Raw genomic sequence first — 26990 nt, 5'->3', positions numbered from 1 at the left:
GCCTCCGGTTACATAACTGTTACGAAGTAGGGCTGTCATTCAGATCCAGCTCACTGGCATTTTACTGCAATATCTTTTCTAGTAGAGCTGAGAATCAGTGATTGTCCTGAAAGAGGGTACATACCAGAATCGGGAGGGGAGAAAGAACAGTTTCAACTGGCATACCTCCACACATCTTTCTGAGTAACAATTTCGAGTTGTTTGTTGGTTTCTCTCCCCTGAACGATGAGAATTATCCTCTGTGGAGTGTGTTGTGAACAGAGTGAGAGCAAAGAGAAGTTGTGAGCCACTGGGTGCATATCGCTGGCAGAGCGTGCTCAGGCAAGTCTGATTGCACAGGAGTACTTATTAAATGTTCCATCTTATTACATTTTATATGTAGTGTTTACTATGGGATGATCTGATATACTTTTTTTTTTTTTAAGATTTTATATTTGAGAGAGAGAGAGAGACAGCCAGCGAGAGAGGGAACACAAGCAGGGGGAGTGGGAGAGGAAGAAGCAGGCTCCCAGCGGAAGAGCCTGACATGGGGCTCAATCCCAGAACCCCCGGACCATGCCCTGAGACGAAGGCAGACGCCTAACGACTGAGCCACCCAGGCGCCCCTGATATACTTTCTGTATGAGAAAAGAAGAAATATGCTATTTTGTTTGCCTTTTTGAATTAGTTTCCAAAAGCAGACCAGTTTTAGGTTGCTTAAGAGTAACTTCTCTGGGTTTTCTGCTATAATTTACTTTTGTCAATCCTTATTCCTTAGCTCATGTTTCTTTCCCTCTTGTCTTGATGGCTTTACTGTTTCTATTGTTTTTAAAAATGTCAAAACCTTTTGAATATTAATGAGTCAGAATAATAAAATAATGGAAGAAAGTGACTGTAGAGTACTGGATTTCATTTTATGTGGCTAGAGACCCATGGAGTTTCCTTAATTTGAGACCCATGGAGTTTCCTTAATTTAATCAGCCATTATGTCTTTTTTAAAAAAATTTTTAAAGAGTTTACTTTTTTTAGGGAGAGTGATTGTGTTCATTTGAGTGGGGGAGGGGCAGAAGGAGTGGGGAGAGTGAGCATCTCAAGCAGACTCCATACTGTGTGTGGAGCTGGACTCGGGGCTCGATCTCGTGACCCTGAGATTACACCTGAGCAGAAATCAAGAGTCAGATGCTTAATCAACTGAGCCACCCAGGTGTTCCCATTATGTCTTTTTATGTTGCCTCTCACTTATTCTCTGTATTGTTTTCAATTAGAGGGGTTTTTTGTTGTTGTTGTTTTGTTTAAAATTTTATTTTTAAGTAACCTCTACATCCAACCAGCGGGCTTGAACTCACAACCCCGAGATCAAGTATCCCATGCCCCTCTGACTGAGTCAGCCAGATACCCCTTCAGTTAGAATGAGGAGGTCTACATAGACTTCATTCAAATTCTGTCTTCCATGTCTGAAATTCTTTCTTATTTTCCATCTTTCTTTGCTGTGTTCTGGGTAATTTTTTAAGATCCATCTTCCAGGTCACTGGTTTTCTGTGTCAAACTCTATCCATTTGGATTATAATTTATTGTTATAGGTTTTATTTATAGATATTCTGTTTGGTTCTTTTCAGCATCTGCTTTTTGATAGTTATTTCTTGGTATTATATAATATTTATTTCTTTAAACAGGGTAAAGTGTTCTGTACTTGATAATTCCATTATTTACAATCTCTGAAGATCTGATTCTGATACTGCGTCTAATACTCAATAATAGTGATTGGTTTCCTTGTGTGTGCCTTGATTTTTTGGTTATATTTCTTGAGATTTTGTATCTGGGAACCATTTGCTTCATCCAGACAGCTGGACGTATCCAATTCTGAATCAGTTTAAACCAAATTCTCTTTTTTGGTATTTTTGAATAAAAAAGATAATGGGTGAACTGTGGTGTGTGTGTGTGTGTGTGTGTGTGTGTGTGTGTGTGTGTGTGTAAGTTTAACAAATCATATTAATAGTAATAAAGAATGTTAATGCCAGTCTCCAAATCTGCATGTGGGCCAAATCATGGTAATTTTTTTTCTCCCTCCTTTCTTGAGATATGGTCTGTAGAACAGTAATTCTGATGTGGAATAAGTTAGTAAGTGTTGTATTAAAATAAGTTAGTGCTTTATTTAGCCAAATACTTTTGGGAAACATCAGATTGAATGATGGGAAACCAATTTTTTTCACCATAGAACTTCTCAGGATATCTTACATGCAAACAGGAAGTGCGATGCGTAGTAGTTACGCAGAATTTTTCTTTACCCCACTCTTACTCCCCTTTTGGGGGATGTGGGTATGTATATACATGGAACATCTCATGGGACTAGTGGGACCAAAGGAACATGCTTGCCGACTAGAAGTCTGCATCCTGATACCCTTGGCTTCCCCTTATTGCCTTCTCACTGTCTTCACCTCTGTGTTTATACCACTCTGCCGTACAACTGTGTGTGTGTGGGGGGGGGGTGCGCTCATGCACGCACACACATACTCATCTTGTATTTAATCTTGCTGAGAGAAGATGTGATTGTATGTGGTAATCTTTATCCCCAGAATAAGATATTGTCTTTGAGTAGAGCTATTGTATGAAGCTATCTCATAGGTCCTTGGTTAGTATTCTTTGGACCAATTGGGCCAGGTAGCTCGTTATTTCTAGAGAGGTAGATTCATAGGACTTTGTTTTCCCTTGGGGACCTCCTTTTTATTTTCTGTCATTTGACTATAAATTTTCCAGGACCATCGATGTCTTATTTATCATTGTTTTCATGATGTCTTAACAGAGGAACTAATACATATTAGATGCTGGATCAGTCTATGTTGAGCCTTTTAGCCTGGCAAGCTCTGGCAGTCATTTGACAGTGGAACAGTATACCTGGCAGGCATACTGTATGGTTTGTCCAAAATGGATGGGTTACTTTTTTTCATCTTACTATATTCTCCAGTGTGTTTTGAAGAGAACTTGGCTCCACCAGACTCCATAAACATCCAAAAGGAAAAAGAAGGTCTTTTGAATATGCTCTTTCTTTGCCTTGTGACCAAAATAATTTCCTTTCAGGTTCATTTAAAATGCCGCAGTCTTGGTGAAGCTGTGGTTTTTCTCCAACCCTGTTACTCATCTCTTCTTGGTGTTGCCATAGCACTTGGTACATGCATCTTTCAGTACATGTCCCACAGTATTTTTGCATTTTTGTCTTCCAGCCAGACATTGAGTTCGTGGAGGGTAGAGATGCTGAATAGAAGCTTAAGTAATATCTGTGTGCAGTTAAGATCTAATCAAGCATTTAAAATATCTGTTTCCTGGAGAAGGAAAGGAGAGAATAGCAGAGAAGCAATCTGAGCGTCTAGAAGATACTTTGGTGTTCGTTGGATGTGGGCAAGTGAAGGAGCAGCTGCTGACAGGATTCAGCTGGCCGAGTGAGGCACTTGGTTTGGCCCTTTGAGTGTACCAGCTCATTGGGTGAATTTGCCCCTCACAGTGAGCAGTGAGATGCTTGTGATTTCCTTTTACAGTTAAGGAGATGGTAACGTGCCCATAGGCTGTCGAAGGAAGGAGGGACTGGGTCTGACTCCAGCCCCTGTATGGCTGCCTCCGTGCTGCCCAGCGTCCCGATGCCAAATTGTGGTGGTGAGCTTTGTACGTGTTTTTCTCCTAATCCTTTAGGGGAATTCTGTCTGTGAGAGCATGTTTCTATTTTTGAAACGGAAACCAGTGAGAAAGTATGATTTATTAATAAAATTTTACTCTAAGCCTTTATTGGAATATATTTTCTCTTTGAACTGAGGTTTGTGTTCATAGACATTAGTTGTCTTAAATCCTTTTTACCCTAATTTCAAGTATGACTCTTCTTTTGATCCTGTTACATTTCTTCAGGCTATGGATAGCTAACTGGTTTCAGTAGTTAGGCTCATTTGAAAGTAGTTGTCACATAGAGCCAGATGTTTTTAGAAATGAAAGTTTGGGAACTTGATCTGATTAAACGTCAACTTCTTCTATTAGCTTCTGTTGAGTTTTTAGTGTCTTTCTAAATAAGAAGATAATCTTTGCTTTATAGTAGATAAAACGTCCCCTGTGGGTCATTTATACCTCATTGTAAATGCACTGGGGAGGATGTCCAAGTAGATCGATGTGGCAGGAGCCATTGTTGGTTGCTCACTTTGTTATCTCAGATAAGGAAAGTCCCTAATAACAAGGTGGGTGCTGAAATTGTAGCTGTGGTCAGTCATTAGGAGCCTGAATAAGTTAAATGTCATCTCATTAAAAATAAGTATGTTACATAGAGTACACTGTAATGTTTTTTCAGTTGACTTAATAAGTATTTTTTGACCACGTATTATGATGGGCAGTTTTCTACTCACTGGTCATTCAGAAGTGAATAATGTTATTGAAATTGATGTCCAAAAATTCACTAATTCTATCTTAAATTATTGCTTATCTCTAAAATATTCTTGGGGGCACCGACATGGCTTAGTCAGTTGAGCGTCCTACTCTTGATTTCCACTCAGTTCATGATCTCAGGGTCGTGAGATTGACCTCTGTGTTGGGCTCCATGGAGCCTGCTTAAGACACTCTGTCTGCCTCTCCCTCTGCACCCCTCCCCTGCCTGTGTACACGCACACTCTGTCCAAAAAAAAAAAGAAATTATTTGCTATTATTTGCAACCATATCTCTTCACATCCACTCCAGGTTCCTATAAAATAGAGACCATAGATCTTACTGTACATATAAGAAAGCCAGCTGTCATGCTTTGAGTTCCCTTCTCCTCAAGGAGAATTAACTTCTCCTTTAAAGTTAATTTAAAATACCTCTAAACTCAAAGTTTTAATTATATAGGTTAATAATTGCGTGCAGATCAAATAACGAAATTTAGAACCTTTCATTATAAAAGCTTAAGCCAAAATCTCGTGTAAGCGAAATTAGTCACTTTTCATGTTACAAAACTCTCCAGCTTCTAACAATAGGAGCCAATGTTGATTAAGCAGTACGTGCCACACACACTGTTCTCAGCTCTCTGTATGTGTTAACAGCTCATTCAGCACTCTCTGCACCCTGTGGTGGCTTCTATAACCCTATTTCACAGATGTGCAAATGAAGGCAAATAGACGTAAAGTGTCTTGTCCTTGGTTCAGAATTTGTAAAAAATGGAAATGTAGGTAGAACTTTGGCATTTGGAATCCAGAATCCAATACTCCACCTTACTACTCTATTTTATTTACTTTGAATATGCAGACGTATAAACACATATCTATTTTAAATGTACTTAATTTTCTGAATTTCTAGTGATACAGTGAAAGTACAGTGCTTGCTATGTTGAAATAATCTGTTGCTTTTTTCTTCTTGCCTCTACTATTTGGTGTAATTCTATTCTTCTTCTTCTTCTCCTCGAAACATTACTGTAAAAGGTTTAATAATGAAAGTTCCAGATTCTCCTTTGCATGACTTTCAGGCATGAGTTTTCCACCTTTGCTTCCACAAAGGAGGAAGAAAAGGTTAGAGGAGAGAAACCAGCCCTTGAATTGACTTTCTCTGAGACTATCTTTTGCAGTCTCTTATCAGAGTTGTACTTATTTGAAATTGAAATGTCCATTATATCTTATTGCATTGTTTAAGATACATCTGTGGGAGACATTAATTTCCACACAGTGGATGAACGAATGAGTATCCGTTTTGGTAGTGTAAGGGCATTCATCTTGAGAATGAAAATGTCTGAGGGCGTGTTCAATTTTCACTTGAGGTCCAGTGGCTGTTTATATTGATGCGGGGGAAGGGGAGGCGTGTGTCTGACCTGACCTCACAGTTGGGCCTGCCCAGGGGTGTGCATCTTAATTGGGAATGAGTCACCACCTTATATTTTGCCATTGATTGGACAATGACCTTTTCTTCTGTAGCTGTCAAAGGCTTTTACATTTCTGCTGATAGCAGTTTCTTAAATTATTATTTTTTGGATATTTTATTTATTTGAGAGAGAGAGAGCATGACCAGGGGGAGAGGGAGAAGCAGGCTCAGAGAGCCTGACTCAGGGCTTGATCCCAGGACCCCAGGACCATCACCCATGTTGAAGGCACATGATCAACCGACTGAGCCACCCAGGGGCCCCAGCAGTTTCTTAAATTAAAAAACAAAATGCAACAAACTATTTAAGGCAAAAAAGTATGTCATATCCTTGGAGGCAGCTGATTTTATTCTCCCAGTTCCATTACCTGGTATCTTACAATTTTGTTCTGAAGAGTGAATGTCCTACCATTCTCAAGAAAAAGCTTGAATTGAAAGCAAATTTTTTTCTATTCTGCCATATCATGGAACAGAAATCAAACCTAAGTACAGATACGATAAATCATGTTAGGATACAGTGAAGAGTAGGGCCAAATGATTTTCCTGGGGGAGTATACCTTGTAAATAGGACATAAGCCACCTTGAGGAATTGAGGGAGGCAGTTTGGACATACTTCTGTACTATTTTAAAAATAAATGAACTCCTAGCACTTTACTTTTTGAGTCCTTTTTATATTTTTGTAGAGCAGGGAGTAAAACAGAATATTTGATCATGCTTTTATTCTAGAATTTATGCTTGGTGTATGTGATGGGGGGAGGGAGGAGTCTAAAGTGAAAAGTTATTAATCACTCTTTTATAAAAGATTGGGAAATGTATTTTTATATTACGCTAAATAATGTTATCTGATGTGAAGTCCTTTATTTACAGTACTCATGGAATCTTTAATGCTTGAAAAGTAAAGATACCATTTCTTTTCCCTCAGAAACGTGCTAAAGGACAAGTGTTATTTGACAAAGTGTGCGAACATCTCAATCTCCTGGAAAAGGACTACTTTGGACTTTTATTTCAGGAAAGCCCTGAGCAAAAAGTAAGTGAAATGATTTCAAGTTTATTTGTATCTTCTTAGAAAAATATTATCTTTTTTCTTAAGAAGTAAAAAATTTTGCTTTCAAATAATTTGACATATTTTATATTCGTTGTAGAAATTTGGTAAATATTAAAAACCTGTGCAGAGAGAATCACCTATCACTTTTTGCCATTGTGTCTATGTTTTTCCACTAATACGGTAAGCAGACAGAATGGAATGTCTTACTCTGTGTTAATTATTAGAGACCGAAAGAACTGAATTAAAAATTTTTATGTTGAATTTTTAGCTCTCGAATTCACCTGTATGCTAGGAATTAAGTATGCCTAAAAAGCAGGGAAGGAAGCATATGGGAAGGAATGTCAAGAGTACCGATGTGTTCTTATCTGGAGGCTTGGGAGAGTGCATTTGCCTTGCTCTGCAGACTGCAGCAGTGTGGGGTGTGTGGGGGTGAATGTGCTCTCTGCCCTGCTGTTGGGTTACTGGGAGGCAAAAAAGGAGGTGGGGTAGACTCAGGTGGTGGATTTGGCTGGCCAGGACCCTGTGCCAACCTGCCTGACATCAAGTGTGTTGAGATTGTTCCGCTCCAGGAATTTCCCAAGACACTAAGCAGGAGCTTCGAGTGCTCTAACGCTTAATGCTAAGCATTAGCATTCCAGGGAATGTCAGGGCTTCTCAGTTTCATAAGTCCAATTAAAGAGAGAACTATTGATCCGTTCTGGCAATTAACCAGATAACCTGCAGCCTTCTGTCTTAGTTGACTAGTTTGGGCATTTCTAACAAAGAACCATCGACTGGGTGGTTTATAAACAACACTGGAAGGCTGGGAAGTCCAAGATCAAGATGCCAAGGCTCAGTGTCTGGTGAAGGCCGCTTCCTGGTTCATATAGGTCGTGCCTTCTGTGTCCTCACAAGTGGAAGGGATGGGGAGCTCTCTGATCCTTTTTTATAAGGGTACTTACTATGCCCATTCATGAGGGCTCCACCTTCATGACCTCATCACCTCCCAAAGGCCCCACCTCCAAATATTGTCATATTGGGGATTAGGTTTCAATGTATGAGTTGGAGGGGGGCCCTCACACATCCATTCAGTCTCTAGCTCTTTCCTCCTTGTTAAGAAAGGACTGTTCTTCTCCTACTTGACTTTGAGTAAGGGGATGTAACTGCTGGAGAAGATACTGAGTGTGGGACTGAAGGGTCAAGGTTTGGTCCTGTTGCACCCTAGAGTGAAGCCCTTTTAGGCCTATTACATTGTGGCTGTGGACAGACTCGCTGAGATCGTGCTGTCCAAGGGTGCCCAAGCACTGAGATCGTGCTGTCCGAGGATGCCCGAGCACTTGGTAACAGTGAAAGAAGTTACTTTCTTGTATCTAACATTTTGTCACAGTCCATGAACATAGGCGGTGAAGTTTATTTGCCCACATGCTGTCATTGTTTGTAAGTGCTGGTAATGAAATGCAGGGTATTAAGGGTGATAATTACATATAAATTAAGTTTTCTCAATTTGCTTAGTCTTAAAGCTTTGATACTTAATTGGTGGTTTAGTTCCACATTTAAACGAAAGACAATTAAATTGCATGCCTGCCTACAAAATAGTATGTAAGTGTTCTTATGAGAATTCTGTTTAGAATACTTTTCTCAGAAGTAGTAACATATTAGATATTCGACTCAATAAACTAGGTGCTGTTTTTATTTATTTATTTATTTATTTATTTTTTTGTTTTTAGACCTGAAATTAAAAGGTACCTTGATAATATTTCTAACCATATGCCCTTCTGCTGGTCCTCAAAACTGTCAGAGAAAGTGTTGGAATTTAGCTATCATTATCTACTTTTTCCTGAGATTACATATAGGGAGAGTCATAAGAGCATTTAAAATTTGTGAAAGAGGGAGACCATCTAGTATATTGTAAAACACGTAGAAAAACACGTTCTGTTAGTAGGAACAGGATATGCTACGTAAAGACATCTGCTATTTCTGCAGCCCTAGATTTACATAAGAAAGAGTGGTATTTAGATAGTAGGATTCACTAGTTTTTATTTTTATGACTTCCAATATATGTGTCTATATTTGACCTGAACCTCGGACTCTGTTTAACTGCCTACTGGACACTGCAATCAATTGTCTCAAAGCAAACTGGCATTTTCCCCTTAAACTTCATCTGTCCCCTGAAGAGTGGGTATTGGTCCCTTCCACTCCTTTCATTTCCTTCCATTGCTTATCAGTCAAAAAGGTCTGTCTTTTCTTCCCACTAACATCCCTCTCCTAGTTCTCTTGGTCCACAGTTTTGGCTTTGGTTTAGACCCCTGTCCTCGCTTGCTTTGGCTATGTGGATGAACAGTCTGGTCACTGGCCCCTAGGATCAAGCTTCACACTGCTGCTAGACTGAGTTGTCAGGAGTGCTTATGGGATCTTGGCAGTCCCTGGTTTAGCACCATTGAATGGATCCAGTCTTAACCCTCTTAGTATGTATGGTTCACGAGGCTCTACTTCCTTTGTTTCATGTCTCAGTAACCTCCCACATATAGGCTGGATTCACTCCACTCCAGAGTTCTCTCCTAACACGAGCCTGTTGGTCCATGCCATATCTGCTTGAACATGCTATTCTTTACATTTGGAATGTCCTTCCTCTTTTTTTTTTTTTTTTTTCAATTTGACTGTCTACTTAAGATTTAAGTATTCTACTCTAGGAGATTTACCTTGACCACTTTCCACCACCATTTCTCCTGATCCCCACTCAAGGAGAGTTGACCATTTCTTCCAGCTGTTATCTAGACATTTAGCACAAATCTTATTTGTGTCAGTCTTTCTTCCCATTACTCTAGGAACTTCTTCCCATTACTCTAGGAACTCCATATGCTTTTATCTGTGTAGCCTTAGTCTATCTAGACATTAACAAAGATTTATTAAATACTGCCTTTGTGCCATCTCACACCTGTTAGGATGGCCACTAGCAAAAATATAAAATAAGAAGTGTTAACAAGGATATGAAGAAATTGGGACCCTTGTGCATTGGTAGTGGGAATGTTAAATGGTGTAGCTATTGCAGAAAACAGTACAGAGGTCATTCAAAAAATTATAAAAAGAACTATGTGATCCAGCAATCCCACTTCTGGGTATATATCCAAACAAACTGAAAACAGGATCTTGAAGAGAGATTTGCACACCCATGTTCATTGCAGCATTACTAACAGTAGCCAAGAGGTGGAAGCAACTCAGTGTCCACCGATGAATGAATTGGATAAACAAGATGTGGTGAATGGAATATTATTGAGCCTTAAAGAAGGAAATCCTGTCACATGCTATAACGTGGATGAACCCTCAGTACATTAAGTGAAATGAGCCAGTCACAAAAAGACAAGCACTGTGATTCCATTTATATGAGGTATCCGTAGTCAAGCTCATGGAAACAGAAAAGTAGAGTGGTGTTTGCCAGGGACTGGGGCAGGGGGGGGAAATGGGGAGCTGTTGTTCAATGGGTATAGAGTTTCAGTGTTGCAAGATGAAAGGGTTTCGAGATCTGCTGCACAACAATGTGAATATAGTTAGATTGCCGAACTGTATACTAAAAACAGTGAAGCTGGTAAGCATTGCCGAACTGTATACTAAAAACCGTGAAGATGGTAAGCACTGCCGAACTGTATACTAAAAAACAGTGAAGCTGGTAAACTTTAGGTTAAAAAAATTCCCTGCATGCAAACCAGGGTCCTTTTGCGAATCGAGCAATAAGTAGGACAAAGACTCCGCCTTCATGGATGTCCCCGCCTGTGTTCCATTTGAGGAGACCGTGAAAAACTGAGTTACGTAGTCATTAAATTTTGATTACGGCTGTATAGGAAAAGGTATTAACGGTGAGGACGGCTAGGAGAGAATGCTGCTTAAGGAAGGAGAGACCTAAAGTGGGTGGGCTTGGGCTGCCAGGGGCCTGGGATGAGGGGGATTTGAGCAGCACTGCTCACCCAAAGCAGGACGTGGCCTCAGTTGAAGTTGTGGTAATGAAAGACAGGTAAATAATTTTTTTTTTTAAGATTTGTTTATTTATTTGAGAGAGAGAGAGAGAGAGACAGAGTGAGCAGAGGGAGACAAGCAGACTCCCCACTGAGTGCAGAGCCTGACATGGGGCTCGATCCCAGGACCCTAAGATCATGACCTGCACTGAAGGCAGATGCTTAACCAACTGAGCCACCCAGGCTCCCCAAGGAACTTTTTCCTTCTTGTCAGAATCAGCTGGGGGATTAATTTACAACTAGGAATCCTATTTTTCTGCTACCGAATCTTCTTTACTGTCACTCCACACATGTACCCACACATGTACCCACCCACTCCCACCACTTAGGCTCACTGGCTATGCCATGGTTTCACTCTTCCCAGTTTAAAAATAGTGCTGTTGTCGTTTATATGTGGGATACTGAAGGATGTTATATTATGGGCTGTGTTAAGTAGGTGGGATACAACCTTATCCTTCACATATTTGGGGACAGAAAATAGATCAACTTTTTGGTCAGTGTCTTAGTCCATTTGGGGTGCTATAACAAAAATATCAGACTGGATGGCTTATCAAAACAAATCTTTCACATTTATGAAGGCTAGGAAGTTCAAGATCAGGACAGCAGCAAATTTGGTGTCTGGTGAGGATCTGCTTCCGGGTTCACAGACCGTGCCTTCTTGCTGTGTCCTCACATGGTGGAAAGGACGAGGGAGTTCTCTGGAGCCCCTTTCGTCAGGGTTGCTAATCCCAATCATGAGGGTTCCACCCTCATGACCCAGTTACTCCCAAAGGCCCCACCTCTTAGTACCATCACATTGGACATTAGGATTTCAACGTAGGAATTTTAGGGGGACACAAACCTTCTGAGCATAGTAGGCTAATATTATCCAAGTATTTAGGCTTCTACTAATCTTAGTTCAATGACACAACTTAATATTCCCTGTCCTAAATTTCAGCTGGACATTCGTTAGTGACTAGCAGGGGGACGCTTTTAAGTTTTATTAGCTCACAAGGGCCCCAAAAACGTATATTATTGTATATAGGCAAATCCACGAATTTTAGAAATGATATTAGGAGTTCTATATTCACATTCTATCTTAGAAATTGAGAATTGTGACCAGTATTCTGGTTGTGGGCAGGAAAGGGACATTCTGCACAGAAGGAAAGGAAGAGCTCCAGCTATTGTGTGCGTGAGGGATCTCAGGCTGTTTGACAGGCTGGAAGCTGTGGCGGCTCAGGAGTGTCCATATAGGAGGGCCCTGTGAGCAGGGGGCGCATGGGAAGGAGGAGCTGGGTACTTGTCTTGAGGCTTTGTTTTCTCAGCAAGCACAGGGTGTTAACTTAGATCATAGGCTAATTTCGGCTGGCCTTGTGGGGAATGCTGATGATCCTGGGAAAGCTAGGCAAAGAACATTTTTTGGATGGTCTTGTATCTTGTGCTAAGGAATTTAAACTTTTATCCTGATATGAAGGGTTTTTAGAAAGTGATATGATCAGATTTGCATTTCAGGAAGAGTAACCTGTTGGTGGTGTGGAGGGAGATTATAGGGGACTGAAAGCAGAGACAGGAAGCTCAGTTGTCTAGTCCAGAGGTGATGGAAACTAGGGCAGAGACATAAGGAGGAAAGACGAAGAGACAGAAATATTGAGTAGAGAATGTAGATGACTTTGTGGCCCATCATGTCTGTGGCATGAGGGCGATGGAGGGTGGGGGGATGAGTCCCACGTTTGGGGCTGGGGTCGCCGAAGAGCTTGTTGGAGCCTTTTACACAGGGACGGAGGAGGAGCAGCAGTTTGGGGTTGGGGGCAGAGAGAAAATCTCATTTTCATTTTGCTAAATTGGAAATGCTAGTAGGCTGTTGGCTAGATGATGTTTGGGGATCAGGGAGTAGGTGAGGACTGAGGAAAGTTAACAGTAAAGAATGTGAGAGTGGGATGGGGCGCCTGGGTGGCTCAGTCGGTTAAGTGTCTGCCTTTGGCTCAGGTCATGGTCCTGAGTTCCCAGCTTAGCAAGGAGTCTGCTTCTCCCTCTCTCTCTCTCTGCCCTCCCCTGCTCATGCTCTCTCTCTCTCTCAAATAGTCTTTAAAAAAATGTGAGAGTGGGTAGAAACTATTATTTAAGAAAAGCTGGCTATGAGGAGAAGGACAGGTGGGAGAATGATACAAGAGAATATAGACCAGCACGGTCCAATAGAACTTTTCGTGATGGTGAGAAGTTCTAGACCGGCTCTGTCTGTCTAGTATGGCAGCCACTAGCCACCGATGGCTGTTGATCTCTTGAAATATGGCTGGGGTGACTGAGGAAGTGAAGTGAAATTTTATTCAATAGCACAAGTTTAAGTAGTCTCTTGTGACTGCTGGCTGTCATATAGGACCATGCAGTGCATTTACTAAGGATTTTGGGGGTTGACAGATTTGCTTGGAGGGAAAGAACTTTGACTTTGGCTGTGGGAATGCCCGAGGAAAGGGTGAGATTGGAGAGAGAGGAAAGGGATGATGATGGAAGCTTCCAAAGTCAAGAAGAGCCTAAGCCTTGAATAAAGCGGGCAGCCTTGTCCCCTGAGTAAGCTCAGGAGTGGTGCCGCTGGAAGTAAGTCTTTGTCAGGCGAAGGACGGCCTCAAAGCTCTGAGAAATAGAGGGCGGAATGCTCTGCTAAGGGTGACGAGGAGGTCGCAGTGGAGACCCAGAGAGGCAGACGACTAAGGACAGGTATGTGGATTGCTGTTGACCGTCCAGCCGGGATTGGAGATCGTACAGTTGTGGTGGCAACAGAATATATTGGTGTGGACCGTCGGCACCCTGGGTGTAATAGTGGGGAAATGGAATATCGGCGGGGGGTGGGGGTTCCCAGTTGGGTGTGTTCTCAGTGGTTACGGTAAGATGGACAGAAGATCTAGAAAACTGGAGCTGCTACTGGGATAGTAATCCAGCTGATTATTCACGGGACCCAGGAGGGAACCTAACTGAAGCTGAAATGGGCTCATAGTTGGGGAGAAATTGGCTGGGGCCAAGGGATGAAAGTGCAAAGCAGCTGAAGAGCGGGAGCAGTGAGAATGAATGGGTAGAAAACTTAGAAGGAGAGGAAGAGGTTGTATCTGAGAGGGGGATGATCAAGTCTGACGAGGCAGAGAGCTCTGTGTGATGACAGGACCTTGAGCTCAGCATGAGAAGGGATGGCCGGAGTCCAGGAGAGGCTCAGGGCCTTGAGGCAGAGAGTATTAAGTTATTCAAGTTAAGTATAAAGTTAAGTTTGGAGAGATTCTATATACGATCCTCACTGACAAAAAATGCTGATGTTAAATAAGGAACTCCTAATTCCTTATTTTACTTTGTAGTTTCTCTTATGCAGTGGGAGATGAAAATGCCCGTACAGTTAGACACACGCTGTGTTATCTAGGCTTTAACCGTAGAATATTGAGGGAATAAACAGTGGGGTGTCCTTTCTGAGATACAAACTTTTCAGAACATGAATGTTCACATGTAATTGGCAGTATATTTTTCATATATAATCATAACTTCTGCATAATTTTTATTCCTTCTTGCCGATGTAAGCAAAATTCAGTCCTCAAGACATCTAGGCAAGAGAACTCTTATTTTTCTAATATAGATTTGAATGATGTCCTAATTTTTCCACAGAATATTATTACCATTGTATCAACTTAGCTTAATCAGTCCTATTGTGTTTGAAACCCCTGTAGTTTCAATGATAGGCTACTACAGGGTTCAGGAATTTAAGCCGCTTGCTTTTTCATGCTGAATATTATCTGTATTTATAGAAGTTTCAGTTCACTTATTTCAACATAAATTGAAAGTGAGGTAAAGCCATAGTTATTTGTATGAAAATTTTCCAGGAGAGAAAATCTAAACTTTCCTTCAATTTTAGTGTTGTACTGTGAGATCTTGAGTTGGAAGTCTTTCAATTTACTCTAAGTATGAAAATCTATCATTATTAGTGTTAGAACTTTTTAATGTCTCTTGAGAAGTTTTCTGTAAACTTTACTATGGAAAATGCCATTAAAAATATGTGGAACCAAGCAACATGTTACTCGTTTATATATGGAATTTCAAGTTCATATAGTTCTTGTATTCATGTCTAACTGGAACCATCATTAAGGGTTTTGGACTCTCTTTAAAGGGAAAAATATTGTCTTGAATTTTTGATGTTAATAGAGTTTGGCATCTGGCCCAGGGATTATGTTATTTTGTTTCAAGCCATATTGAAAGAGGAGCTTGTTAGAAGTGTAGTTGATATCCACAGCTAACTTTATGAAAATTGATTAAAGTGTTTGTCTGATAGCCTGACCATTTCCCTCCAGAAACTAGAACTAAAAATACAAATATTAGACTCTTTGCCATATATAAACTATTCTTTAATAAAATTCTATATTCAGTCCAGTGGCACCTTCTAATCCCACAGGCAGAAGTTTGAATCACGTTCTCCCAGATGCATAGTGAACATTTTGCTGTAACGTAGAAAGCCTGTAACTTTTCTGCTAACGCCAGCATTAGGGCGGTGTTCTGTTAGACCTAATTTACGCAGAGGTATAATAAAGGGGATCTGCTTCCGCGCTATAAATTCTTAAGGGAAATTGCAGATTTTAGGCAAACTTACACTTTTAACATTTGGTGATACAGGGTCGGGTGAATTTAATGCCTCTCATCTGGCCAGACAAACACCGAGAGTGAGGAAGGCAGGCACAGCTAAGCATTTTGGAAAACTTCCAGCTCTGGGGTCTTAGCATCTAGCCTGAAAGGGAATCAGATGAGGTGACTCTTCCTGGGGGGAAGGAATTTGGAGGTAGATGTTGTGAGGGTGCCGTGGGTCCGGATCTAGGTCTGCTCTGCTCAGCGGCCTGCAGCCCACTGAGGACCGCTAATGGGCTGCTGCAGGTCGATGGGCCTGGCTGCTCCTCTGTGTCAGGTGAAAGTGGTTAGCCCATGGTGGACTAGACTGTAGGGCTTGTCAGTATTGGCTACAGCTGTTTAGTGTGATGGAGCGGAGTTCGAAGACACACCTCTACATAGGTACGTCGAAGGCAGTGATCTGCTGGGGTTTTCTGCAGGGGCTGTCAGCAATAGAATATTTAGCTAGTAAAGGCTGGGTATCTACCTGTCAAGCCAGTTAAAGGACTTGAAAAAGGTCTCTCTACCTTTGACTTTTGGGAAAAGACATTAAAAGCAATCTATGGCTAAACTGCTCAAAGGGTGGTCCAGGGGCCACCAGCATTGGCACTACCTAGAATTTGTTAGAAAGGAAAATTCCAGCTCTTTATGGGGGATGTACTGAGTTGTAATCTGCGTTTTGACCAGATCTTCAGGGGACTCAGGTAAACCTTTAAGGTTCGAGAGGCACTGATGTAGGGCATCAGATGTTCTTTTGAGGTGACAGAATTGTAGAAGTTTGGAATGTTACAAAAGCCAAGGGAGTAAGGGGCCCTAATAAGCCCAAGTGGCTCACGGTTCCAGAGGTGTGCCAACAGCCATAGCCATTTAGGTAGGAATTAGGCCATTCCTTTATGAGTGGACATTTAGACTGTACAGGCTCTGAGTTTTTTCCAAGCACCAACATCGTATGAATCTAAATATAATGATTTGTTATCAAGGTTTCCTCTTTTTCTAGATGTTTTTGTTGTTCGAGGATAATTGAAAGTCATTTTTATTTACCTTTTTTCTGGTAACGGGAATTAGAAATGCTGTAGAGAAGACTTGGTTAACCAAGATTTGTAGTGATCAGGAGTAGGGTAAACGGGAGCTTCTCGAACTGACAGAAGGACTTCAGTGCAAAAAGAAACATGTGTACAGATGTTTGCTTTGCTCCTTAGATTTCTGTAACCTCCTAAGGCAGGTGTTTGTTTTGTTTTTAGCCTTTTTTTGGTGTCATGTATTCCTTTGGCAGTCTAGTGAATTCTGTGGGCTGCTTCTCAGAACAGTGTTTTAACTGTATAATAAAAGTACACAGGCCTATAAAGGAAGCCTATAAATAACATTCCCAAAATATTCATTAAATTTGGGATAATCATCAACATCTAATCCCTCCAGTGATTTCAAAATATTAATTAGCATAAGAGATATTTCAAGATCTGCAACAACTGTTGTGGCATATGGAAATATTTTTGATTCCCACGAGTGACAAAGTTAAAGGTACTGCTGATATTAACCAGGCTTTTTTCTCTTACATTCATAATTGATGGTAATGCTAAATTTGTTAGAGGTTAGTGAAAGTATGATGTATCATTTTCTCCCCCAGCTGAGTCATAGTCTTCCAGTTTCATGTTCTAAGATGATTCAATACCACTGGATTCTAGGACCCCATTTTAATTTTGGTTTACTTCTGTTGGAAGCCTATGGTAGGATTCCTTGTAATTTTTATTCCTTGGTTTACCTGATGTTCATTCAGAAAATAAATATGTACTGAGTTCATACTTTGGGTACAGAGTGGGGGTAAAAAGGGGAAGATGAGGAGAAGGATACCAAACTGAGTGAATGAATGTTCCTGCCCTGAAGTGTAGCTGCCCAAATACTGTACTTTTATTTCTAAGAAGCCAAGATAAATTTTATTAAAATCTGTGGATTTTAACTCTTCTTAGTTTTGCATTGTTGCTTGTAACTTAAAGTTTGGGAGACACTGAGAAAAATCCCCATCTTGCCTGATTATGAATTGCCTGAAACTGTCACTTAAAATAGAGATTCTGGGGCACCTGGGTGGCACAGCGGTTGGGCGTCTGCCTTCGGCTCAGGGCGTGATCCCGGCGTTATGGGATCGAGCCCCACATCAGGCTCCTCCGCTATGAGCCTGCTTCTTCCTCTCCCACTCCCCCTGCTTGTGTTCCCTCTCTCGCTGGCTGTCTTTATCTCTGTCGAATAAATAAATAAAATCTTAGTAAAATAAAATAAAATAAAATAGAGATTCTTAGGCCCCTTCCCTGGAGAACGTTTCAGGTGGGCCATAGGTAAATCTGTCTTTTTAACAAATTTGCCAGATGGATTCTTACCAAGCAAAACTTAGTAAAGCTAGATATTATTTTAACACATACATAGACGTGTACAGATTAGTCATACTGGTAAATATTTTCATGAGAAGGGATTGTGCTGTTTAATGTGTTGCCTTTGTTTCCAGGAGGAGTCTTCCCTATAGTAGGACAGCATAAAGCCTGATGACATTATCCAGACAGTTTTCTCTGAGGAAAAGGGGTCTGATTTTCGTTTCATCTGGCCCATGAATATAGTGTGTCTGAGTTGTTATTTTTTGTGAATGGAAATATTCATATAAATATTAACTTCTTTAATGTAGGTAACATATCACCTTTGGAAATATAAAATTGTGTGGAGAAGGGATATATATCAAAGGTGATAGGCCAATTTATCATTGCAGAAAAGCCCATCTGTTAAAGGCACTGGGCAAAGTACTTTGCATTTGTACTTAACTTTTCAGGAAGCATTTGAAGGAATGGTTGAAAAGAACTACCCTGTGAGGTACATATTGTGGTCCTCATCTAGAATTGAGCAAACTGAGGCTTAAGGAAGCCAAAGAATGAGCCCAAGGTCACAGAATTTCTGAAAGCCAGAATTGGACTCCATGTAGCTCTCATTCCAAAGTCTGTGTATGTGGTGGCCAAATCTTTAAAAGAATTGAAATTTTGCACCATAATCTCTCATGGTGTGTGTGTGTGTGTGTGTGTGTGTGTGTGCACGTGTGTTCCGAGCATGCACACGCATATACCCGCATACATTTATGTCCTCCTCGGATGTCTTTTTCCCTCCTTTTGTGTCTGCTTCTTGATCCATCCAGCGTTTTTCAAGTGTCAAAACCAAGACGTTTATTTTTATTTGTTAAATATTTATTTGTTATATATTTGTTATTAATTTGTAGTTGATAATGCAGAGATTTGTATTTCTTTTAAAAGTCACGTTGTCATTTTTTGTCTTTTTATGAATTTATGACCCAAGATGATAAAATTCTATGCCACTCAAGATCTTAGTACTCATCAGAGCTAATTATTCAAATAAAAGCAACTCTAATAAAAATACTATAACATGTGGTCTTTTAAGATGACTGGAGCATGGCAGTGGGCAGGTATCAGTCAACAGCTATTAATTTAGTACATATTGTTGCCTAAAGCTGCTAAGTACCGTGGAGGATACAAGTGATAGGGTCTGTGATTACCCTTGCAAAGTTGTGCGTGGGAGGGGGGAGACCTCCTGACTCCTCGGCGGGAGCGGAGCCCACAGTGTGGAAGTGAGCACGGTGAGCAAAGGGACAACCAGTAGGCAAGTGGCAGGAGTCCCTTCTGCCGCTGTTTGATCATGTCAGGTAAACTCAGTCCACTTAGTATGTGGGCGGGGGGTCTGGAAAAAGGGGAAGAAGCCACTTCCGTTTTTCAGTATCCTGGCTGGCCATACTGTGGACAGTAGCTGGGAGAGTGACACTGCATCTGAACTTGGCTGGCTGATGCCTGGAAACCTCGCACTCATTCTTCTGGGTTTGTAGAGCTCTTTGACTCCATGCTGTGCAGAAACCCAGCAGGGAATTTGTACAAGGGATTGGGGCTGCAGGTGAGAGTGGAAGGTGCCGAGTGACTGGGACACATGGTTATTCCTTGGGGTCACAGAAGATGACACTGTTCCTGCCGTTCTCCTCCACCTTCTTCTGCGGGAGGCATCCGTATCAACTGTCACATAACGAAACCAAAGACCTCGAAGGGTCTGTCTAGTTATTTAAGACCAGTGAAGTCATTTCCCTTCTACTCCCTTCTTTCTCTGTGTTCATGTTTTGAGGGTCTCCCCCCCCTTTTAGTTTAGCAGCCGTCATCTCTGACTCATTTTCCTTACTGTGGTCGTTGCCTCCTTGGATGAAATGCCATAACACATCTGACCCTCCTTTGCCTCTTCCCCAGCTTCTCCTCTGTCTGGGCTGGAGACTGAATGATGTGTTTTTCTCATTCCTGTGCGTTCCTCATAGCCAGCCATTTGTGAGCCAGCTGTTGTGGGGACAGCAGCTGCAGAGCAAGGAAACTGAATGCCAGGCGCTTTGCTAAGGGGAGAATTCGAGCTGCTCCCCAACTTAGCACTGGAGGTACCATTGGAGCGTCCCACTGGCCCTCCGCATCAATGGGCCATGCAGCTGGGACACCAGTAATATGAAACTTACCCAAGCTCTGGTCGTTCTTTATTGAGACGTTTGAATATCACCAGTTTTCAAACAGAGCACGGACACCATGGATCCTTGCTGTAGTGAAACCCACCGGGGTCCATGCGGCTTTGTTTTCAAAGCTTCCTGTGACTACTTTTTAATAGAAGTTAATGTTCTCATGTACTAAGTCAATATATTGTTAAGACAGTAGGCTGTTATTTTCTGCTTAACAACGAACATATTGATTATTTGCTTTATATATCTGAAGAAAATTCTCTTTAAGCACAGATGTTACGTTATTTGGGATACTTCTGGAATGAATGAAACTTATTTATTGTAAAGCCAATTATAGTTTACTCTTGAATAACGGGTTTGAACTGTGTGGGTCCACTTATGCACAGATCTCTTTCAATAAATACAAGACAGTTCTGTATTTGCTCATGATTTTTAACATTTACTTTCTCTTACTTTATTATAAGAATACAGTGTATAATACATATAAAATATGCGTTAATTGACTTGTTTATGTTGTTGGTAAGGCTTCTGGTCAACAGTAGGCTATGGTAGTTAAGTTTTGGGGAGTTAAAAATTTATATGTGGATTTTTGACTCTGTGTGGGGGTCAGGACCTCTAACCTCCACGTTGTTTAAAACTCAACTATTTGCTAAGTGAAATAAGTCAAACAGAGAAAGACAATTATCATATGATTTCTCTCATCTATGGAACATAAGAACTGGGAAGATCGGTAGGGGAAGAAAGGGATAAAGAAAGGAGGGGTAATCAGAAGGGGGAATGAAGCATGAGAGACTATGGACTATGAGAAACAAACTGAGGGCCTCAGAGGGGAGGGGGGAATGGGGTAGACTGGTGATGGGTAGTAAGAAGGGCACGTATTGCATGGTGCACTGGGTGTTATATGCAACTAATGAATCATCGAACTTAACATCGGAAACCGGGGATGTACTGTATGGTGACTAACATAATAAACATTAAAAAAAATAAAACTCAACTATTTCAATCGGTATAGTGTATCTTAAAAAATGTTTGTTCTCCTGTATTAATGAAGATAAAATAGGGTGAACTTTAATTGAGAGGTTTGACTTGAGGAAGGCAAAGAAAGTAAAAAAAAAATATAGACAAAAAATAAAAAGTATATATAAAATTTTCTTTGGTTGGGTCTTTTGCTGATAACTTGGAGAGAGAAATTTTTAATGTCCTTAGATGGTTTGAACCTAGTAGTTCAAATTTGGTCATTTTTGCTTTAAGAAATTATAATGGTTTCGTAGAATCTTTATATGTCAACTTTCTCAAAGGGTAGAAAGGCGGAAGTGAAAGGGAGTTCCTTATGATTTGACTTCCCACTTGGCGTGAAGTTTAAAAAGGATGTTACATGAAAAGCAGGAAGGACACAATCAGCTCCAATCTGATGGTACTTCTCCATAGAATTGTATAGTTTCAGGGATAAAGAAAGTTTAGAAGTTGGCTTGAGGACTTGAGATAATTGTGTTGGATTGGGGTGTATATACTTTGAAGAGCCAATTATTGTCCTTGCCCGAGCTCTCATTTCAGGTTCCGCAGGGGCTGACTGCCGGCAGTTCTGTTACAGAATACAGACTACATGGAGATACGTTGTGTCTCATCATTTGGATAGACGTTTGATTTCAGATCCAAGAAAATGAGGCCCAAGAGCCCCACCTTTAAAGTGTTTCAGTGTTTTACTTATAACACACACACACACGCACACGCACACGCACACACACACACATACACACACACATATTCAAAAACAAATCAATACTTAGCCCAGTGGAATGTTAACAGGTGAAAGCTGCTTGGAATAGGAATTTATGTTTACACTTAAATATGTGAACTGTAAACTATTCCATTTTGGACTCTGGAATATGTTTTATGGCTTAATTAACCTTTTTCCCCCCCTCCTCTTATAGAACTGGCTAGATCCTGCGAAAGAAATAAAGAGACAGCTGCGAAGTGAGTATTTACATAATCATACTTCTGAGTTCATCTTTATATCTGTTTCTGTCTTTAATAAAATTCATAGGAATGTAGACTAGAATACTAGTGATAGAGTGTATTTATATCGTAAAGGAAGCTGGGGATCCTAACAATATTTTTGTAGAATCGTGACTTCATTTTATACATTTTATACATGGTAAATATTCCCTCACAGTGTCTACCACTATGAAGTAATACCTGACCTTTCCTGGGGGAGGGGGGCGGAGAATGAGGAGCTGCTGTCTGTAACTTTCACTGTTGATGTAAATTTTACTCCAGGCAACCAATTACGATGGCTTTGTCTACTTTGTTTTGGAAGTGTGTAATTGGTTTAATTAATGGGCTCATCTCTGGCCCCAGAGGCGTAGATACTCTGCTCCTAAACGTCCTGGAGTGCAGACTCTAGGGCAGGAGAGCCATCTCTTTCAGTCTCTGTGACGATCATCTTCTCTGCTCCTTTGCTCTGCTGTCCAGGGCCGCTCTGTGTGCTCTTTGCGTCTGCACGTCCGGTCCCATGTGAGCATTTCCCTTTTGCTGTCATGGTAGACTCACAAGTGCCTGGAGTTGTGTCCCCCTCACCAGCTACAGCTCGGGCATTGGTTCTGCCTCTGCAGGTGGCCTTGGCTGTGGCCGGCTTTAGGATATCTGTGCCAAGAAACATCATCGCCACAGAGAACCCTCTGCTAGGGATCTGGATACTTAATTTACTTCAGGGTGGGTGAATGACCAGAAAAGGTAGGGAACCATGAAGAGCTGAAAGTTTTAGACAGGAGAACACCATTCTCCCCAGCCCTTCTGGACTGTGGGCCCTGGAGCTGTCCAGGGAGAAACCATTTCTCTGAGTGCCGGCCTGCACGACACCCTTTGTACCGTTGGTTTCATCCCTTACCTATTTACTTTTCCTGACGTCAGCGTGCTGGAACACGCTTCCCTTCTGTCACTTACCGTCTCCCTCCTGTCTCATACTAGGTTTTCCACGGTTGTTTTCTTCATTTCTTTTTCTTTCTCCCTTAAATCTTTTTGGTCGTTTTCCTATCATTTCTTCTCTGCTCCCTTTTAAAATTCTGAGCATATACCTTATTTTCCCATTTCTTCTCCTTGTAGACTCATCTTTCTTTTCCTTTTTTAAGAAAATATCTTTGAATAGAATGACCTTCCTGATTGGCCCAGGACAGGGGTTTCTAAGGATGTAGGACTTTTAATGCTGAAACTAACAATTCCAAGCAGACTGGGATGGTTTGTCACCCTGACTATTATTACCCCTGGCTTTCCAGCAGCCCCTCCCCCCTTCTCTTCCCCTCTGCATTTATTGTCTTAGTGTTTCATCCATTTATGCTTGGTCCATAATGGAAAGGGGGGAAAGAAGAAAAGGAGTAATTAGACACGTAAGCATTATGCTGACATTATGGAAGAAACTGTACCACAGAGCCTTGGAATGTTTCCTTTGTCTTTTGTACAGTTCTATGCTCTGCAGAGTACATGAATTCAAAAGGTACGGATGCTTGGTTCTTTCACTTTCTCTGAAACCAGACCTGCCAAGTGACCCACACCTCAGAGAGAACAGGAGAAGCTCTGAAACGTGACTGATGTTCCATTGACTTGTTTCCTACGGTCTTGTTCCGGCATTTGTTTACGTTTGTGTGCCACTCATTTGAGAGCCATGGCGATTCCTAATTTTTCGAAGGCAAGACTCCTGCTGATTATGAATCACGGTCTTGTGCTTTGATTATTTGTGAAGTTTTTTTTAGAGTTCTTTCAGGACTTTTGCCCTTGTGGTTTGGCAAGAGGAATAACAGTAACAAATAGGATTTGGCTTTTTCGGACGACTGGAGCTAGTTGTCTAAATGGAACCCTGTGCTGGCCCGATGGGGAAAGCAGGCTAAGGAGATGAAGTTTTAGCTGTTACCTTTACCTCTTCCTTTCTGCTCCTGTTAAAATGGATGAAAGAACTGTTAATTTTAGCTTCACCCAGCCACTGCTATACTTTGATTGTTACTTTCCAGGTAATAGGCATAGTAAATGTTAACCTTTCTTCAGTTACTTTTGAAAACTGACAGCTTCTCAGTTCCTGTTTAAACTTTGCCTTAAAATTTTCCTCCGATGTACACGAATAAGACCTGCATGAGATTACTGTATAAATGGGCCATAGCTAGATAGGCTGTTCATATATCGCTGGGAGAATTTGTGATAATATTTAATTCACAGTTTAACATTATTAGTGCCAAGATGTAAGTGTTCTATTAGAAACTTATCCCTGTAGTCCTCTCCAGGCAAGGATGTGCTCATGATAGTACCTGGGAAACAGAAAACAAGGATCCATTAAGAACTGACAATCCCGTGTTGACTTTGCTCCATTATGGGTTAGCAGTCACCGTGAAGAGCCCATATTCCCAGCCAACATGTGCCATAGGACCGGAAGTCTCGCTCTTCAGGAAAGTCCTGTAACCCGTTATGGTATTTTAAATGTGTGACACAGAACGGAAATGCGGGATTGGCTTTATTAGTGGAATAGTGATGCACGGATCCTAAATGCAGTACAAGTGCCTGTGTGTTCCCAGTAGCCATTCGACGAGTATTCGTTGACTTTGGAGTGAGAAAAAAGTTAATATACTGATGGTGAGCCAAGAACAAAATGACACGTTGGAAAAGAGAATGGGACTCAGTAAGATTTTCTTCAAGTCCATAAAGTAAAGCAGCCACGAGGCCTTCAAATATGGATAGAATGAAATAACATGCACACGCTTTTGTTTATATTTGGAAATACTATGAACTTTGAGCACAACCCTAAGTTCTGCTAGTGGAATTATTTGGATTCCTGTAGGAAAATAATACCTGCCCTCTGCCCAGAGTTGTGTTTTTCTTTCTTTTCTTATTTTTAAAGCCATCCAAAGCATTGACCAATCAAACATTAATTAAATGTTAATGTACAGATAGTAATGTTTTAACTTTGAATAAGCCATTTCTGACATGGTTGTTTGCTATATTCATTCTTTGTGGTAAAGTAAAGCCAAGCATATGTTATGTATGATGAGTATGCTTATACCCACTCCATAAAACCTGGGAATAATTCTGTTGTCTTAAAGTTTTGCGATGTTTCTGTTCTTTCCCTCTCTTCGGTTAGCCCATTAATCATTTCTTCAATAGCTATAGTGATCAATTATTACCTCCCTTCTCCCAACAATGTACAAATATTAAAATACTTTTTTTTTAAACAGTAGGGAATATTTGGCATGTAGAGCTACTGTGGTTAAAACAAATCTTAAAATGATTACATGGAGGTTATAGTAAAATTTTTGCATTAATATATCACCATACAAAACATTTGAAGTATTAGTAAATGTTTATAAAAAAAGTGAATCTGGGGTGTCTGGGTGGGGTAGTCTGTTAAACATCCTACTCCTGATTTCAGCCCAGCTCACGATCTCAGGGTCTTGAGATTGAGCCCCGCATCAGGCTCCGCACTCAGTGAGGAGTCCGCTTGAGTTTCTCTCTCTCTCTCTCTCTCTGCCTCTCCCCACTCATGTGCGCGCTCTCTCTCTCACATTCAAATAGATACATCTTTTAAAAACAAAAGTGAATCTGTTCTCTAATGTTGGGTTATTTATGTAATTTTTTCATTGTTTTTGTGAATAGTTTTCTTAGAACTAAAAAATGAAATTCTCCAAACTGATTTATAGTGGAACTGGTATGTAGTGTTTGAACATTAACCTCTAATTTTTATCAAAATAAGTGGTCATTCTGTTGGTTGGATAAATACCCATATTTAATAATTACAGATCTTCCTTGGCTGTTCACCTTTAATGTGAAGTTTTATCCTCCTGATCCTTCTCAGTTGACTGAAGATCTCACCAGGTACTTTATACTTCTATTTTAAAACAAATCTTTACCTACAGCTCTCATTTATTTCTGTCCCTGGGGAGAATAATGGTAATTTCAGGATTAAAACCAAGATATTTTTTCATAAGTTGAGTTCTAGAAGTTTACTTGGAAAGGGGTCTACTTGGAAAGAGTTGGAAATGTTGCCAGTTTTAAAAGTTTTATTCACTTTCCTTTAGTTTCTGTATTTACAGTTGAGTAATGGAACATTAATTATATTGCTGGCAACTTTTTTATGTTATACTTTTAAAAATCATTGATATTTTAGATTTCAGGTTAGTGCTAAGATGGTTTTTATTATATAATGCTTGTGTACCTGTGTCCTTGTCTCCTGTCAATCACAAAGGTGATAGAAGGATAGAAAAAAAAAATTATTTTTAAAAGCCAATTTTGGGGAGTCCCCAACTTCAAAGGGGAAAGAAACTTAATAAGGTAAGCTTTCTTAATAGCTATTTCATTTTCATCTCCTTTGAGATTGTTCGGGTTATACAAACAGATGCTTAAGTTGCAAATAGAAGATTCAGGCGAGGAGCAAGAGAGCATTTACGGATTCTGAGAGTGACCGAGTATTTGAATAGTAACCAAGGAACATTTGAATCCACAAGAGCATTGACATCTTAGCCCTATTCAGCTTGGTTACCAGCGATAGGACTTACTAGCTTTGGTAAGAATAGGTGCATGGATTACATGGCCAAGGGAAACTGTTCAGAATACACTTTTAGAAAACCACAGGGTCTTACTGAAACACTCTGCTTTTGATACCAATGGTTCCTGTGCCCTTGATGCTTTCTGCTAATCCAGTTTTGTTGTCAGACATCAGGTCCCATCAGTGCTTAAGAGTGCACGATACCCATGTGAAAGAGGAATGATGCCGATTTCTTTCCAAGACTGGAAAAATGACAAGTCTTCCCTCCCCTCTCCCCATTGCTACCAGTTGCTAGCTAGGGGTTTTCTGATACTAAGTAAGTTGTGATCAAATTAGCTGTAGCTAGTCATTAATAAACCGTAGCTTTCATGACTGCACAGTGAGCTGCTTGGGAGCATACAACTTAACATGTTTGATGTGCTCTGGATACAGTTCCTCACCCCAGGAATGCCTTTGAGCACCGCGCTTGGGGCTCTGGGACCC

General features: G+C 40.7%; 1 protein-coding gene across 14 annotated transcripts in view; it reads left to right on the top strand.

Annotated features, from left to right (window-relative positions):
- EPB41L2 (erythrocyte membrane protein band 4.1 like 2) overlaps positions 1-26990 on the top strand; it is a 208470-nt gene that overhangs the window by 118377 nt on the left and 63103 nt on the right. For all 14 annotated transcript variants that reach the window (XM_087865492.1, XM_045805563.2, XM_045805562.2 and 11 more), the window contains 3 exons: positions 6752-6856; positions 21919-21961; positions 25762-25837. In XM_087865492.1, coding sequence (XP_087721618.1) covers positions 6752-6856; positions 21919-21961; positions 25762-25837 — 224 coding nt within the window. The remainder of the gene's footprint in view (positions 1-6751; positions 6857-21918; positions 21962-25761; positions 25838-26990) is intronic.

Source organism: Ursus americanus, chromosome 11, assembly GCF_024610735.1.
Source record: "Ursus americanus isolate L20-20 chromosome 11, mUrsAme1.1.p, whole genome shotgun sequence".
In the NCBI taxonomy this organism is placed as follows: Eukaryota; Metazoa; Chordata; class Mammalia; order Carnivora; family Ursidae; genus Ursus; species Ursus americanus.
This window is presented reverse-complemented; position numbering and strand designations above follow the sequence as displayed.